The sequence below is a fragment of the Mustela lutreola genome, chromosome 1 (assembly GCF_030435805.1).
Source record: "Mustela lutreola isolate mMusLut2 chromosome 1, mMusLut2.pri, whole genome shotgun sequence".
NCBI lineage: Eukaryota > Metazoa > Chordata > Mammalia > Carnivora > Mustelidae > Mustela > Mustela lutreola.
The window spans coordinates 231,173,856-231,191,857 of record NC_081290.1 but is presented as its reverse complement, the minus strand read 5'-3'; the positions used below and the strand labels follow the sequence as shown (position 1 = coordinate 231,191,857).

At 43.3% G+C, this 18,002-nt stretch overlaps 1 protein-coding gene across 6 annotated transcripts in view; it reads right to left on the bottom strand.

The window, feature by feature from the left end:
• C2CD3 (C2 domain containing 3 centriole elongation regulator) overlaps positions 1-18,002 on the bottom strand; it is a 155,874-nt gene that overhangs the window by 22,529 nt on the left and 115,343 nt on the right. For 3 of the 6 annotated variants that reach the window (XM_059132789.1, XM_059132815.1, XM_059132797.1), the window contains exons 29-32: positions 13,456-13,617; positions 9,945-10,162; positions 5,952-6,858; positions 1,809-1,920 (exon numbers count right to left, since the gene is read on the bottom strand). In XM_059132789.1, coding sequence (XP_058988772.1) covers positions 1,809-1,920; positions 5,952-6,858; positions 9,945-10,162; positions 13,456-13,617 — 1,399 coding nt within the window. The other 3 variants (XM_059132807.1, XM_059132820.1, XM_059132829.1) reach the window with 2 other exon arrangements.

The window sequence follows — 18,002 nt, the reverse complement described above, 5'->3', positions numbered from 1 at the left end:
TCATCAAGACAGTATGGCACTTTCACAAAAACAGACACAGATCAGTGGAAGAGAACAGAGAGCCTGAATTCTGTGGTCAACTAATCTTTGAAAAAGCAGGAAAGAATGTCTAATGGAAAAAAAACAGACTCTTCAACAAATGGTGTTGGGAAAATTGGACAGCTGCATGCAGAAGAATGAAACTGGACCATTTCCTTACACCACACATAAAAATAGACCCAAAACGGATTAAAGACATCAATGTGAGATAGGAATCCATCAAAATCCTTGAGGAAAACACAGGCAGCAATGTCTTCGGCCTCAGCTGCAGCAACTTCTTCCTAGAAACATCACCAAAGACAAGGGAAGCAAGGGCAAAAATGAACTACTGGGCCTTAAGATCAAAAGCTTTTTTTGCACAGCAAAGGAAACAGTCAACAACCCAAAAGACAACCAACAGAATGGGAGAAGATATTTGCAAATGATGTAGCAGATAAAGGGCTAGTATCCAAAATCTATAAAAAATTTATCAAACTCAACATCCAAAGAATAAATAAATAAGCAGAGGGGGGCGCCTGGGTGGCTCAGTGGGTTAGGCCTCTGCCTTCAGCTCGGGTCATGATCTCAGGGTCCTGGGATCGAGCCCCGCATCGGGCTCTCTGTTCAGCGGGGAGCCTGTTTCCCTCTCTCTCTCTGCCTGCCTCTCTGCCTACTTGTCATCTCTGTCAAATAAATAAATAAAATCTTAAAAAAAAAAAAAAAAAAGAAAGAAGCAGAGGAAGTGAAGAGATATTTTGCCACAGAAGACATCCAAATGGCCAACAAACACATGAAAAAGTGCTCAACATCACTCGGCATTAGAGAAATATAAATCAAAACCACAGTGAGATACCACCTCACACCAGTCAGAATGGCTAACATTGACAAGTCAGGAAACTACAGGTGTTGGCCTGGATGCAGAGAAATGGGAACCCTCCTACACTGGATAAAACATGTACCTCATTAGGTTGCTGAATAGCACCTCAATACAAGGTGCTTTGAACAGTGCCCAGCAAGCACCACCATGACTGCCATCTTTCAGCTTAAACACTGCCTCCTCAGAGAGACCCTGTTCTTTTCAGAACACCAATACTCATCACAATCTGTAAATATTTTGTTTATTCTTTGTGCTCCATGAAGACAGGGAATTTGTCTTGTTTACTATTGTATGCTCGGAACCTAGCACAGTGCCTGATGCAGAGTAGGTACTCTAGAAATATATGCTGAATGATTACGGAAGTAGTTATTACTATTACTATACTGGTGCGGTGCCAAGGCAGAAAAGAGGAGAGCTGGGATCTGTAACCATCTAGCTCAGCTAAAGGATGAACAGTTACAAGATGTTCTGTAAACAACAAATGGGTACAGCCCTGATACTATTCTCTTCTTCTAGACTTACACATCTCTCACCGGGTGCTGAGGTTGGATCTCCTGTTTGAAGTTTCCTCTGCTCATGCCCACCGTGACTTAGTGGCGCTCCCAGAGCACTTACTATATTCATTTCTTGGCTGAGTCCTGTTTTTAACATTTCTGTACTATTTCTTCCACATAACTTAGCTGATGATGCCCTGTTCTTTACATATTTACTCTTCCTCATTTTGTGCCTAGTTCACCCCAGATGAGTTCCTTGTGTACCCCTGGGCCTTCAGAATATGCTCAGCACAAGCCTGGAGACTGACAATTGCTGCTGCCTTTTCAGAAAGCTGGCCCAGGGCAGCTCTGCATTCTGCACATGCTTTCATGGAAGAGATGAGGATTCTAGGAGAGGGAAGTCAGCTGGCTGTTCTTACCTGATCTGTTGCGGCTGGTGGTGGCATAGCTGCAGAGAGTGAGAGCATCCGCATGGAGGCCTCCAACTGTTGGGGAGGCAAAAAGAAGTTGGGTACCACAATGGGCTCTGGCCTAGACGGTAGTTAAGGGACACAATTACCTAGAAATCTCCCCCCTTGCCAGACTAGCATCTCCCTTGGGCTTAGTCACCCCCACTCAGTTCCTCCAACTTATTCTTGTCCATGAAACCTCTGCTCCAGTGGTGCCTTCTGCCTGGAAGACCCTGCCTACCCCTAACAAATCAGTCTATACTTTCTGCAAGTGTTAGTTAAAATAATTCCTCCTCTTGGAAGCCTCTCCTAAAGTCAGCCCATTGTGATTCCTGCAGTCTGCAACACAAGATACTGCTTGTTTTTACTCTGCTAGGAGTCTTGATTTGTTTCAGTATTCCTTCCAGAAACTTCTCAAAGGCAAGGGCAGTTTCCATCAGTTACCTCACTACTTCCCTAGAGCCCTGAAAGGGTTGAGGCTGATAGGCAGCAACATTTCAATTTGTTTTTTCATTTTCATTCAACTTGCTGAGGACCTGCTGACCCAAAACTGACCTGTTAGAGTCCGACAGGGTCAGGGTGGAAAGGCGGCTTCAAGGGCAGCGTCCTGCCAGTTACAACACCCAGGAATGAGGACTCTATAGAAGGGGCTCTCTGTGGTACGGCTTGTCTACCCGGTCTGCATCTGAGCCCTAGAAGCAAGTACCACATCTTGTACTTCTCCATATCCTCTGACTTAATCCAGTACTGTGCAAGAACACCCGTGTTCCAATAACATCTGTTCACTCAAAGCAATGATTCCATTTGGGAGGGGACTATTTTGGTGTTCTAATTTTTTTGTTTCTGTTCAATAAGCCAAATATGGTTCTGGTTCGAATTGGTTTATCATGGTTCTTCCAGGCTAGACTTTGAACTCCCAAGAGGGTAGAGATAATTGATCTCTTTTTCACAGTCATATTCCTGTCACCTAGCATAGTACCTGGGATATAGTAAGTGCTCAGTAAGTGTCTACTGAATGAATGAAATGCATCCTTTCCTGCTTTGGCTCAAATCCCTCATTTTTCTATAAAGAGGTGGAGGTGGAGACCCTGAAGGAGAGGAGCCTTTTTACCCAAGCCTTTTTTAGAGGCCCAAGTGAAGCAGGATCTGGCTGCTCTGATTACTGGGGACTCTTCCAGTTAGTTGATGCTGTGGGGAAAGAAAAGCTTTGTTATGAGGGGTCACGTATGTATCTGAAGCTCCAAAGCTCCCCATCTCAGCCACTTTTTAGACAGTGACTTCGGGAAAATTCATTTTTTGCACCTATTTTTTCACCTGGTTATAGCAATGGTATCTTTTGAGGATTACATGACTTTATAGATACAAGTGTTCACTAAACATCAGCTATTCTTATTTTCCTGGTTCATGGGAAAAAGGTGCCTATTCTGTCTTTACCCCTCAGGTTCCCTGCCATTGAAGTCTGCCTTCTGTTCCCACCTCGGCACCATCCTCCTCAACGCTAATGCCACCATCAGTCCACATTCTACAGGACCTGCCTGAAGTGTCAGAGCACTGACCACTACTTCTCCCTGAAACTCTGCTCCCTCACGGCCTCTGTCCTGCTTTTCCATCTCCAACCAGCTCTTCTCCACCTCCTCTGTGGTGTGTCTTATTCCGTGCTTACAGCTGGGGGCTCCTCAGGGCCCCATCTTGTGTGTGTACTTCTCCGTTTCCACGCTCTCCCTGCTGCCCTCATCTGTTTTCAGAGGCACCTACCTTTATAGCTGGTGTCCTCCAGGATGTCTTACAGGCACACATGTCTGAAGTGGAAACGTGCCCCTCCCCCACAAACTATTTTTTTTTGTGCTGTTCCCTATCCAGTCAATCACCTCGCTTACCTAGCAACTTGTGACAGAACTCTCGAAGCCATCCTTTCTATTTCCTTCTTCCTCTTCCCTGCCCCTATCTAATTCTCCAATCTGTGCCCCTCCTCTTCACCATAAAGCAGACTATGCTTTAGGTCACACTTTATCTTTTGTTACTATTTCAAGTTTCCCACCTTGTCTCCTTGTTTCTGGCCTTCCCTTCATCTAACCCATCATCCACCCTCTAATTTTCTAATACGTAAACCTGACCAATCACACTCCTGCTTGCTTACCAGTTAATATTTACCGAACACTATGTACCAGGCATTTGCTAGGTAGTTTACACTGTTAATTGACTTTTCACAATAATCCCACAAGAGAAGTACTATTATTATCTCTGTTTTAAAGATAAGGACACTGAAGTTGAACTTGGTTACAGGATAGAGTCCAACCACCTTAGCCGGGCATAAAAGGTTCTCAGAGGTAGCCCTGCCTCACCTCTCACCATTCCACATACCTCTGGGCTCTACCCAGAGTGAACCGCTGCCCATAGGCCAGGCTCTTTCAACTGGCTATGCCTCTGGACACGCAGTTCACTGTGACTAGATCTTTCTCTCTCCTCTGCCTACAGAATGCCTATTCATCTTTAAGGTCCAGCTCTACTGTTTCTCTTACTGGAATGCCTCCAAACAGTATTACAAGAGCTTCTTCCTCTTGTTCCCTAGCATTCTGTCCATGTTTCATCACAGCACTTAGAATAAGAAACTGTATCACTGCCTGTCCCTACCTCATAAGGGGAACTTCTGGAGTAAGGTCTATTTCAAATCTGTTTTCAGTAGCAGCACACAGCCTGGCAACACCCATTTTTGATGAATTACTACTTGGGAAGGTCCAAATTAGAGCAGTATCCTTAGTACCTGGGCACAAGTGACTGCTCCAGCACAGACCATATGCGTTCTGAGCACAAGTAAGCTGGCTGTAAAGGTAGCAGCCTCAGAAGCCAGGAAGGAACTCCATTGGAGGTAGTCTCCTTTCAGTGTCAGACTCCAGCCATTTCATGGTTTCAGTCTTTTCTGAGTCCCCATTGCCTGCCTACCCTTTAGTTTCTCTCTGCTCTGCAACACGAATCACATTTATGTAGTGGGTACTCATTTAATTTCCTCAAGAATCAATCTGACTTGATTTTCTCAAGAATCCTGTGAAATTCAGTTCAATTCAGTCTATATTTACTGATCCCTCCTCTGTGCTGTGTCTGGTACAGGGGATACAGAAAAAGACAAGGTCCCTGACCTACCTGGGGAGTGTACAGTCTGATGTCTCCATTGTGTAGGGAAAGAAACTGAGGCTCAGAAAGGTTAAATTATAGGTCTGACTTCACAGGGTCTAGAAGGGTAAAAAACAGGCCCCCTGGCTTCTGGGAGAGAAAGATCTCTTCAGTAAAACAGCCTCCTTCACCAGCACCTGCACAGTAACCCCTGCTTACTATGGGATGCTGGCGGCACTGATTTGATAGGTGGGTTAGGCAACAAACTTGAGGGCTGCCAATGGTCCTAAGTGATTTCTTTTTCCCATAACATGCTCATCTGTGTTTCAAAGCAGGAATGGGGAACGTTAGATATCCCTTCCCCCACTCAACACTGCCATTCTGGAGGGGGAGGGAGAGTTGGGCAAGCACATTTCAACCGTGCCCTCTTCCTCTCTCCTTTTCCCTATCACTTGCATTTCTTATAAAAAAAAATTAATTAGGCAAGTTACTATAAATTTGAGCCTCAGTTTCCCTACATGCAAAATAGAAATGATGATACTGACCTTCTAGACTTATGAAGAGTGAGTGAAAAAGTTATGTAAAGTGCCTGGCACATAGTAAATACTTAATCAGTGCTGGTACTCTCCTTTCCCCTCTCACCCTCCACTTTGATTTCACCTGAGATTAATGGTCTCATTCCTTACATCCAGAACACTACCTTCAAATGCAAAATACCCAATAGACTGATCCAGTAAATCAGGCTGGGCTAGGCTAATGAATGTGCTACCAACACTTACACCCAATTCAAAGCATCATGCTTCAAGGGTGGATATTGATATAGCACCAAAGCACCTTAAAGCCTTGGTGAGTATTCTGAAGGAAGAGGCTTCCTGTACCTCCCAGTGCATTACATGAGGAAGGCCACCGCTCCTGCTCACACACACGCTAGGCTATCCAAGTGCCAGTGTCCAAAATGCCTACAAATGACTTAAGGGGCTACTTGAGGGAAATACCAAAGGATACAGGAGGCTCTGCCTTGTGGACACCTCTGTTCCAGACGTTGCCTGGTTCTGCCTGATCTCAGAGCAGTTGATAGGGAGCCCCCGATGGCTTTCCTTCCTGCTCCAGGAGGCTAGGTGGAGAGGGAATTTCTTGAAGCTATCAGCAGAGTCACTTAGTTCACTGGAGGCAGCTTCATTCTCAGTCTGCGCCTCTAGCCTGCCCTCCTGGTCCTGATTTGCTCTTGGCGAGCTCAATCCAACAGAAGTATTGCTCTGCTGGGCTTCTGAGACAGTCACTTGTGAGACGAGATGAGGGACTGCTGAAGCAGACTCTCCATCCCTAGAGTGAGAAGACTCACCCTCACAAGCAGTATGACTTTGGCTAGAAGAACCCTGCCCAAGCAGGTGGGGCTGAACCGCCCTTCCTGGACTGGACAGAGGGCTACTTTTGCCCTTGAGCTCATCTCTGGGGAAATGCTTTGAAGAAGAACAAGAAAGGCCTTCCCTATGCACCTCATTAACCTCACTTGTGTCTGACATGAAACTGGACCAAGGGCTAGTTTTGTCTGTCACGGTGGTGATATCATTGAGGGTCCTGGGCTCAATGATGTCTTCTTCATATTCCTCATCACTGTAGGCTTGGCCTGCCTCAGTTTCTTCACTGCTCTGCATCCTTGTAATGGGTACTGTGTGCCCCAGGGACTCATGGAGAATTCCTCTTCCACTTGAAGTCTCTTCAAGAGTAGGGCGAGTTAAGGGGCTTCTGTCCCCATCCGGAGCTCTTGCCAATGGCAGTTCTGGAGTTGTGCTTCGCTCCTCCATGACCACTGTCTCCTGACCATCTGGTAGGGTGGGAACCTCTCCGCTTCTACTCCTGGCTCGGTGAGAACTCAAAGATGCTTGAGTATTCTTGGTGATAGTCTGCAGATCTGAACAGCAACAGATATCTTACTACAAGGTAGGGCCACAGACCACTCAATTTTCCCATGCTAGGCTCTAGCTTCAGATGTATTCTTGCAATCAGACTTTGAACAAATCTTACATTAATCCACCCGAGTCAGTGAAACTATATTCAAGGCAGTATACAATTTCTAGCACTTTATTCTAACATCAGAGGACCAAAATCTAATCTGTTTATAGTTGTGGTTACATCTGTGGAAAGGCTTTCAGAGACTATCTGCTCAGGAATTCTTGGGAGCTAGGAGTCCTGGCGGGCATGTTCATGCTTCCATTTACTTCAGTAATTACCTATATTAAAAATCAAAATGAGATTTGATGACAGTTATTAGAACTATATATTTTACTTGGAAAATAAAACCAAGTCATCTGTTACACAAATGGTAAGGCAGGGGAGGTTTACAGAGAAAACAGAGGCAGCATGGTGTGTGGAAAGAGCAGAGGCTTTGGGGGCCAGTCAGTCTTGGATTTAAATCTCGACTGTCACTTAGCAACTTTTTGGTCATGAGCAAACTATCCTTTCTGACCCTGTTTATCTTTAAAATGTGATTAACAGGGGAGTGGGGGATGGGGTAGCCAGGTGTTGGGTATTTAGGAGGGCATGTGTGGTGATGAGCACTGGGTGTTATACGCAACTAATGAATTGTTGAACATAACACCAAAAACTAAAGATATACTATATATGCTGGCTAACTGAATAAAAATAAATAAAAATTTTTCAAAAAATGTGATTAACATCACCCTTTGCACAGAGTTATGGTAAAGAATACATGCAATAAATGGGCATAAGTGGTATGGCACATGTATAAGCAATAAATAGAAGCTACCAGTCATTTCAAATGGTTTTGCAATTAAATGGGAGGGAATAAATCAATAGGCTTAGTAAATGGTTTGTTTGCATGGTTATCTAAGAAGAAAAGGCAAATTTGACTCCTTGAGTATGGGGTCATAACTCCCTCACAGCACCAAATGGAAATCTTCAGCCTACCTGAGGTGTTGGCTGAATTTAATACATTAACAATTGTCATGTCTCAAAGGGGTATAGATGTATGAAAACGGAACATCCCTACCTACAAACAGGAAGAGGAACCAGGAAGCAGGTTAGTTAATCCTGATCCCCTTGCCTAAACTATCCTTTCTGTCTTGGAGCAGTTTTTCTGCTTTTTACAAACCAGCCCATCCTCCAAGGCCCTGCTCTACTGCACTTCCTCCAGGAAGCCTTCCTAGGTGTATCACCTGTGGGATGGCTAGACAGTGTTGTTCTATAAAGAAGCACTTAAGATGCTATTGTGTATATTTCCCTCATCAGATTGTGAGCTTCTCAAAGGCAGAGACCATGTGTCTGATTCATGTTGCATTTTTAGAGTCCAGCAAAGGACCTGGCACATAGATGTGCCATAAATGAGATCTCTACTCAGTTAACTCACTCTCAAGCTTCACTTGTATCTACTTGTCTAATGACGTCTTCAAAAGTGTACTGAGACATGATGGAGGCTGGAGGAGTTTATTCATTTATTTTTTATTTTTTATTTTTTTTTAAAGATTTATTTATTTATTTATTTGACAGAGAGAGAGAGAGATCACAAGTAGGCAGAGAGGCAGGCAGAGAGAGAGAGGAGGAAGCAGGCTCCCTGCTGAGCAGAGAGCCTGATGCGGGGCTCGATCCCAGGACCCTGGGATCATGACCTGAGCCGAAGGCAGAGGCTTAACCCACTGAGCCACCCAGGCGCCCTATTCATTTAAACTGTTTTCTTTGATCCAATCATCTCTCTCATTCACTCTCCTAATATACCCATTTAAGGGGTTCCCAATCTGCTTTCACCTTTACTCCAAACAAACCTCCCTCTGTTTTGCTTTTATGCTTTCTTTCTAGGAGGCAGTTTCTTCAGTTGACTATAGAATGTACTCCTGATGAAAGCAAAGACAATTCCTGTCTTGTCCACCATTTTATCCTCCTAGAACTTGTAACACATAGTGCCTGGCATAGTTGCTGCTCAGTAAATAGACGACTGAATATTTCCAAGCAAGTAGAAACCAAATACAGCATGTACCTCTGGGGCCCAGGCTACCAACAGGTCAGCTCTCTGGGCAAGAGGACAGGAAAGAGGTTTGTATCTATTATCAATCATGGTGGCTGCTCTCCCCTTTAAACAAAGAAAACTGAACTTATTCATCCCTGTGTACAATAAGCATCTCTTCCTTGAACAAAAATGACACCCAAGTGATGGCTAAAGATACTGATCTAATTGTTTTCTCACAACTCCCTAAACTGATATATAAGTTCCTAGGTCTTAACCCTGCATTCTGACTCAAGAGAAAGGAGTAAGACCCAGTGATTTTTTATATATTCAGGCAAGTTTGAGAAATACTTGTTCTGCAACAGGCTCTGGGCTGCACAGTGGAATTACGTGGGAGTTATGAACACTGATGCCTGGGTCCCATCTTCAGAGATCTGTTGCAACTAACCTATGGTGCAGCCTGGGCACCTGAATTTGAAAAGTTCCCTCAAGAACCCCAATATGCAGCCAAGGTGAGGAGCACCGCTTTACGGGGTTTTTCGATGGGTCGACTACGGACCACCAACATCTAGTCATACGAGGTACCTGCTAAATATGCAGACTTCTGCTTTCTGAGAATTACAATTTTAAATAAATCTGTAGTTGGTTTTTCCCTGAAAATAGGGTTGCACAAGCTTAAGAACTGCTACTGAAGAACTCACCTAATCCATGCTAGTCTTTTTTTTTTTTTGGCTGGGGAAACCTCAAGAAAGGAAAGGGGTCAGGGTAAACAGTGTCAAATAGTAAGCCTGTGCCAGCAAGCCACCAAAGACCTGACTCAAGTCTCCTGCCTCTCAGTGTGATGCTCTTTCCACTTCACATATTTCTGTGCCATGCTTCTACATCTCTCCTTCCAGAAGGAAGACAGTAAGTAAGTCAGATAGGGAAAGCTGTTGGTCTCGGTTTGTCATGGGGATTTGTCTGAGGGCAGACATTCAAATGCTTTTTGACTAGGCACCCAGGGAGTATAACTGCTCAACAAGAGGGGCCCTGAGCCATACCCGTGATTAAGGAGCTGACTTGCAACACCAGGTTATTGGATTTCTCCAGGATGCTCTGGCTCTCTGGGTCTAGGCTGCTGTCTCCAGGTCCACGATGATCCCTGTGGCTCTCCTGGCATTGCAAGATGCTATAACTCTGAGGACTGAGGGGCAGTAAAGGCTTGGAGAGCTTCTGACTGAAGTACTGCTGGATCTGATCTAGCTCATTCAGATTCCTCCTGTAAAAAAAGGGAGAAGACCAAAGGGTCATTCACTGGGATTACAAGCATCTTTGCATTTCCCTGACAGTCCACTGCTTCCCAGGAGCTTAGTACTTCTAGTACTTCACTTGGTCTATTAACACTAGGACTGACCCTGCCCTCCCTCTCCAATCCATCAACTCATCCTTTACCAGACTATGATCCTGCTGCTCAGGACAACTTTCCTTCCTTCTGTCTGGCTAATGAGATTCCTCTTCTGATGTCCAGTAAAACCCCCACCTCCTGTAGGGAAGGAACCATTCTTGACTACCATTCATGCCTAGTCTTCACATCCTCTTACTCCGACAGAGGAAGGCCTTACTCTGGACTAACACTGGCCTTTGCTACTCAATAACCATACCCAATCCTTCAAGTAAGTGACCTCTCCTAGCAAGTCTTCCCTGAACCTCTAAATTGGGTTAAGAGGTCCCCTTTTGTGCTCCACAATTCTGTACTCTCCAATCATATCTATTTCCCCTGATGTACTATGAGCTGTGTGCTGCTCCCTTTACATCTGCTGTACTCAGCGTAGGGCTTTCTCCATGATGATAGATGGGTTCTGTCCCAGCTGGGTTCATTTCGGCCTCATACCTCTGAATCCTGGAACCTGAGTTCAATCTATTCCCCTTGCTGTGTCCCTATGCTATTTAACTTTTAAAGTGCTCATATTTCTCCTTTCCAAAAGTCCATCAACCCAAATCCTTGGGCCACCTCTCCTCTGAACTCCTTCACTCTTGGCATCTCCATCAACCTTTTGTCTTAGATTTCCCTTTAGTTTTCTCATTACGTATCAGTTTCCCAAACTAGGCTGTGAGCACTTGGTGATAGAAGACAGTATTTCAAACTTCTCTCTTTCTCTGGTTCACTCACTGCCTGGTGCACTGGCAAAACACAGAAGCTAAGTACCTGTGAGGTAAACTGAAGGTCTCTCTATCCTTTGTTAGGAACTACAGTTTGCATGTCCTACAGTCAAATTCAAATTAAATGAGGGAGCACAATGCTGATCCTTAATCTGTCACTAGAGACCACAACTCTCAAAATATGGTGGACTTACTTAGGTGTAGACACTTAAGTGTCTACATCTGGGTGTACACCACATGCTACCTGTAGCAGGAACATGCAAACAACTGTGAACCTGGCGGAACTTGAGAAAATGTGCAAACCCAGCTGGCCTTGTCAGAGATTCTGGGTATAGAAACTATTAACACTAAGCTGCAATTTTCTCATCTGTAAAAAGGTTTATTAATATTTGCTCTGCAGGCCTCATAGTATTGCTGCGACTCAAATGAAGCAGTTTTAGGGCTCTGTGAACCCAAGGAAGTCACGTGAAATTGGTATCTTGTTTCATCTCCACTGGGTAGGGAATTCATCTACTAGCAGTTTTCAAAATGTGGTTCTAGGTCTAGCAGCATCACTATCATCTGAGAGCTTATTAGAAATGCTAATTCTCAGGCACTATCCTGGACCTACTGAATCAGGAACTGCATAGGTGGGTCCAGCAATCGCTGTTTTACCAAACTCTTAATGTGATTCTGAAAAGCACCCAATTTTGAGAACCACTCCTCTAGGGCAATGGTTTATAGCCTGGCAATTTGGCCCCAAGAAGTCTTTTGGCAACGTGTGGAGACATTTTTGGTTGTTACAGCCAGGGGAGGGGTGCTATTGGTATCTTGTGGAGAGAGGCCAAGGCTGCTGCTAAATATCCTACAATGCACAAGACAAGCCCTTGCAGCAAAGCATCTGGCCCAAAAGTCAGTGGTGCCGACACGGAGAGAAACTGCACTAGGGTGCAGGAGAGTTTCATTCTCTCTTTTCTCAGTGAATGACCCAATAAAATGTAGCCACACTCTTAATGGTTTTACTTAAATAGCCTACAGTCTCTGGCTGAGAATCTAAAATGAGAATCTGAGCATACCACTTTCTTGCGATATAAAAATCTGAACAGTTTCCCATAGTCTATAGTGTGAGTGTTCAATTCTTTTAACACATGTTCCACTAATCAAAAACATTTTGCCACTTCTTTTCTGAGTTTGCTTTAGGAAACCAAATAATAGGTTAGTTAGTTTTCCGAATACAAAATGTCAAATATTTCCCCCTCAACTTTACACATTCTCTTCCTCCCCTCCCCATCACTTTCCACTTGAGAATCATTCATTCTTGAAGTCCAAACTCCTAGCTAACATTTAAGGCCCTTCAAGATGGCCCCACAGAACTTGTCCTGCTTTTTACATCTTTTTTTTTTTTTTTTAAAGACTGATTGATTTGAGAGAGAGAGAGCGAGAGATAGCGCATGTGAGTGGGGTGAGGGGCAGTGGGAAAGAATCTCTAGCAGTCTCCCAACAATGCATGGAGCCCAAAGTGGGGCTTGATCCCACAACCCAAGAGGTCATGACCTGACTTGAAACCAAGAGTTGGACGCTCAACTGACTAGGCCTGTTGCTTTTTACATCCTATGCTCAGCTGTATCCTAACTGTACTGCTGGTATTCCTCCAAACTTGACTTGCTGTTTCATCCCTCTGGGTCTTAGCATGTTTTCTGCATAGAATGTCTTTCAAATTCATTGACCTGCTCCTTCAAAGACCAGTTCAAGTGTGACTTCTTTAAATCTTCCATTACCAACTTAGAATGTTACTTATTCCTCCATCTACCCTTGGCCAGAAAACCTGCAGCTCTTACCTCACATCATTATAATTATCTGGTAACAGGCTATCTCCCCCTCTGGGAATGGCAGAGCCAGGATCGGAAGCCAAGACTACTGGACTCTGAAGCCAAGACCTCACAGCACCACACTTCTTACTATATAACCCAGGGGCTGACTCAGATGATCTATAATGGCCCTTTCTTCTCTGGCTCAGATGCTGACTAAATTAAGAAAGAGATAGGGAAACATTAACAGGACAGATTCTGGTCTGGAAGAATTCAGTGGTTGTGAGAAGACAGTGGGCAGAAGGAGGCTCTGTAACTTTAAAGTAGATACGAAACTATAGAGAGTGGTTATTACGTCTGGTGAATAACCTCAAGTTCCTGTGTTACTAGGTGGACCAGTAATAGAGCCCGTGAAGGAACAGAAGGCCCCACGCTTGAGAAAGGTTGATCTATGCGGAATCCTGAGAGGTTCCAGGGTCCAATTCAGCATTAACCTAGACAAAAGTCCCTCCTAAGCATTCAGGGCCGTGGCAGCGGACAGAAAAGCAGTCCTGCCAGCTGCCACTGCCAGTTACCTTGTGCTTCACTATGGTTTCCTGTGTCTTTCCTCAGCACCGGGCCTTACCTGAGAGAAGTCAGAATGGAAGTACGGGAGGACAAAGGCAATGTGGTCAGTTTATCATCACGTGGCAAAACCGCCTCTCCCTGCTGCAGGGATTCATGAAATCGGCGGATATTCTGCACATGCTCTTCATGGCGTGATGCCTGACTTCTTGTGGTACTGCTTCTGTCAGGAATAAATGGGGCCAGAGTAAGAAATAAGAAAACTCCTAATGTGACAATCAACAAGTAACAAATAAAATGGCACTGCAGGGACGCCTGGGTGGCTCAGTTGGTTAAGCAGCTGCCTTCGGCTCAGGTCATGATCCCAGCGTCCTGGGATCGAGTCCCACATCGGGCTCCTTGCTCCGCAGGGAGCCTGGTTCTCCCTCTGCCTCTGCCTTCCACTCTGTCTGCCTGTGCTCGCTCTCACTCTCTCTCTCTCTCTCTCTGACAAATAAATAAATAAAATCTTTAAAAAAAAAAAAAAATAAAATGGCACTGCAAATCCATTCCCATTCCCATGATTCTGGCTTGGATTACAACTATCTTCCAAATAATCTTGCCTTCAGTCTTACCCCTTTATTTTTCTCTCTCTTCTTTAATTCTAGTGTAGTTAACATACAGTGTTGTATTAGTTTCAGGTGTAGAATAGAGTGATTTAACAATTCTGTACATTATTCAGTGCTCATCAGGATAAGTCTATTCTTAGTCCCCTTCAGGGTTTCACCCATCCCCCTACCCATCTCCCCTCTGGTAACAATACGTTCTTTACAATTAAGAGTCAGCTTCTTGGTTTATCTCTTTTCCCCTTTTGTTTGCTTTGTTTCTTACAATCCACACAGGAGTGAAATATGCTATTCATCTCTGACTTATTTTTTTTAAAAAGATTTTATTTATTTGAGAGAGAGAGATCACAAGGAGGCAGAGAGGCAGGCAGAGAGAGAGGAGGAAGCAGGCTCCTTGCTGAGCAGAGAACCTGACTGATGTGGGGCTCGATCCCAGAACCCTGAGATCATGACCTGAGCTGAACACAGAGGCTTAACACACTGAGCCCCTCACGCACCCCATCTCTAACTTATTTTGCTCGGCATTATACACTCTGGATCCATCCATGTTGTTCCAACTGGCAAGATTTCATTCTTTTTAATGTTTGAATAGTATTCCATTGTGTATGTGTGTGCATGCATGCACACCCCCCATCTTTATCCATTCATCTGTGAATGGACACTTGGGTTGCTTCCATAGTCTGTCTATTGCAAATAATGCTATTATAAAAAATAAACATGAGGCTTTTGCCCTTTGAATTCGTGTTTTTGTATTCTTTGGGTAAATATCCAGTAGTGTGATTCCTCAATCATAGGGCAGTTCTATTTTTAACTTTTTAAAAAAAAGATTTTATCTATTTACTTGACAAAGAGAGAGAGAGGACAAACAAGTGGGGGAGCAATAGGCAGAGGGAGACGAAGAAGCTGAGCCTGATATGGGGCTCAATCCCAGGACCCTGAGACAATGACCTGAGCTGAAGGCAGACTCAATGAACTGAGCCACCCAGGTGCCCCTATTTTTTTTTTTTTTCTTAAAAGATTTTATTTATTTATTTGTCAGAGAGAGAGAGAGCACAAGCAGGCTGAGTGGCAGGCAGAGGCAGAGAAGCAGGCTCCCCACTGAGCAAGGAGTCTGATGTGGGACTTGATCCCAGGACTCTGGGATCATGACCTGAGCTGAAGGCAGCCGCTTAACCGACTGAGCCACCCAGGTGTCCCCCTATTTTTAACTTTTGAGGAGACTCCATATTGTTTTCACCAGTGGCTGCACCAGTTTGCATTCCCACCAACAGTGCACAAGGGTTCTTTTTTTCTACAACCTTGCCAATATGTTTCTTTATTTTTTTTTTTTAAAGATTTTATTTATTTATTTGACAGACAGAGATCACAAGTAGGCAGAGCAGCAGGCAGAGAGAGGGGGAAGCAGGCTCCCTGCTGAGCAGAGAGCCTGATGTGGGGCTCGATCCCAGGACCCTGGGATCATGACCTGAGCTGAAGGCAGAGGCTTAACCCGCTGAGCCACCCAGGCGCCCACCAATATGTTTCTAGTACTGTTGATTTAGCCATTCTGAAGGTGAGAGGTAATACCTCATTATGGTTTTGATTTGCATTTCCCTGATGTTGAGTGATGCTAAGCATCTTTTCATGTCACTGTTGGCCATTTGTAGGTCTTCTGTGGAAAAATGTCTGTTCCTGTCTTCTGCCCATTTTTTAATCAGAGTATTTGTTTTTTGGGTGTTGAGTTGTATAAGTTCTTTATGTATTCTAGATAGTAGCCCCTTATTGGATACATCATTTGCAAATGTCTTCTCCCATTCAGTAGGCTGTCTTTTAATTTTGTGGTTGTTTCCTTTGCTGTGCAGAAACTTTTTATTTTGATGTGGTCCCAACAATTTTTACTTTTGTTTCCGTTGCTTAGGTGGACACTTATACGAAGATATTGCTATAGCTAATGTCAGAGAAATTACTGCTTATGTTCTCTTCAAGGATTTTTATGGTTTCAGGTCTCATAATTAGGTCCTTAATTCATTTTAAGCTTATTTTTGTGTATGGTGTTAGAAAGTGGTCCAGTTTCACTCTTTTGCATGTTACTGTCCAGTTTTCCCAACATCATTTGTTGAAAAGACTGCTTTTTTCCCATTGCATATTCTTGCCTCCTTTATTGAAAATTGACCATATAAATGTGAGCTTATGTCTGCATTTTCTATTCTATTCCACTAACCTGTGTGTCTATTTTTGTGCCAGTCCACACTGTATTGACCACTAGAGCTTTGTAATACAAACTGAGGGTTCAGATTTGTGATGCCTCTAGCTTTGCTTTTCTTTTTCAAGACTGTTTTGGCTATTTGGGTCTCTTCTGGTTCCAAACAAATTTTAGGATTGTTTGTTCTAGTTCTGTGAAAAATGCTATTGATGTTTCGATAGGGATTGCTTTAAATGTGTAGATTGCCATGGGTAGCATAAACATTTTAACAGTATTTGTTCTTCCAATCTATGAGCATGCATTGTCTTTCCATTTTTCTTTTCACCTTTTAAAGTAGGCTCCACACCCAGCGTGGAGCCCAATGTGAGGCTTGAACTCACAACCCTGAGCTCAAGACCTGAGCTAAGATTAAGTTTTGGACACTTAACCAACTGAGCCAACCAGGAGACCTTGTCTTCCCATTTCTTTGTGTCACTTTCTATTTCTTCCATCAGTATTTTATAGTTTTCAGAGTATAGGTCCTTCGAACTCTTTGGTTAGATTTATTCCTAACTACTTTACTATTTTTGGTACAATTGTAAATGTGATTGTCTTTTTGTTTTTCTTAATTTCTTTCTGCTACTTTAGGGAGGGGGAAAACATGGGCAAGGAGAGGGGCAAATGGAGAGGGAGAGAGAAAGTCCTAAGCAGACTATAAGCTAAGTGCAGCACCCAACATAGGACTTTATCCCACAAATGTGAGAACATGACTTGAGCCAAAATCAAGTCTCATATGCATAACCGACTGAGACACTCAGTTGCCCCTTACTCCTTTAAATGTTTGGTAGAATTCACCTGAAAGCTGTCTGGTCCTTGGCTTTTGTTTATTGGGAGTTTTTTGATCAGATTCAATTTCATAAGCAGTCTGTTCAAATTTTCTATTTCTTTCTGTGTCAGTTTGGTAGGTTATATGTTTCTAGGAATTCATCCATTTTCTTCGAGGTTGTCCAATGTGTTGGCATATAATTTTTCTTAGTATTTTCTTACAATTATTTGTATTTCTGTGTTATCGAATATCATTTCTCCTCTTTCATTTGTGATATTGTTTGAGTCCTTTCTCTCTCTCTTTTTTTCTGGATGAATCTGGCTAGAGGTTTATCAGTTTTGTTGATTTTTTTTTTTTTTTTTGAAGAAACAGTTCCTGGTTTCATTAATCTGTTCTATTCTTTTTTTTAGTTTTTCTATCATTTGCCTCTGCTCTAATCCTTATTAATTTCCTTTTGCTGGTTTTGGGTTTTTTTTGTTCTTTTTTGAGCTCCAAAGGTGTAAGGTTAGGTTGTTTATTTGAGATTTCTCTTGCTTTTTGTGGTAGGTCTGTATTGCTCTAAACTTGCCTCCTGGAACAGCTTTTGCTGCATCCCAAAGATTCTGGACCATTGTGTTTCAATTTCATTTCTCTCTGTATATATTTTGATTTCTTCTTTGATTTCTTGGTTGATCCATTCATTGTTTAGTAGCATGTTATTTAACCTCCATGTGTTTGTGATGTTTATAGTTTTTTTTCATATGGTTGATTTCTAGTTTCATAGTGTTGTGGTCAGAAAAGATGTACATGACTTCAATCTTTTTAAATTTGTTGACACTTGTTTTGTGGCTTGATATGTGATCTATTCTAGAGAACGTTCCATGTGCACTTGAAATGAATGTGTATTCTACTGTTTTAGGATGGAATGTCCTTAATATATCTGTTAAATCCATCTGGTTCAATATGTCATTCAAAGCCACTGTTTTCTTGTTGATTTTTTATGGAGTCCTTATTAATGAGCCAAGCACTGTTTAAGC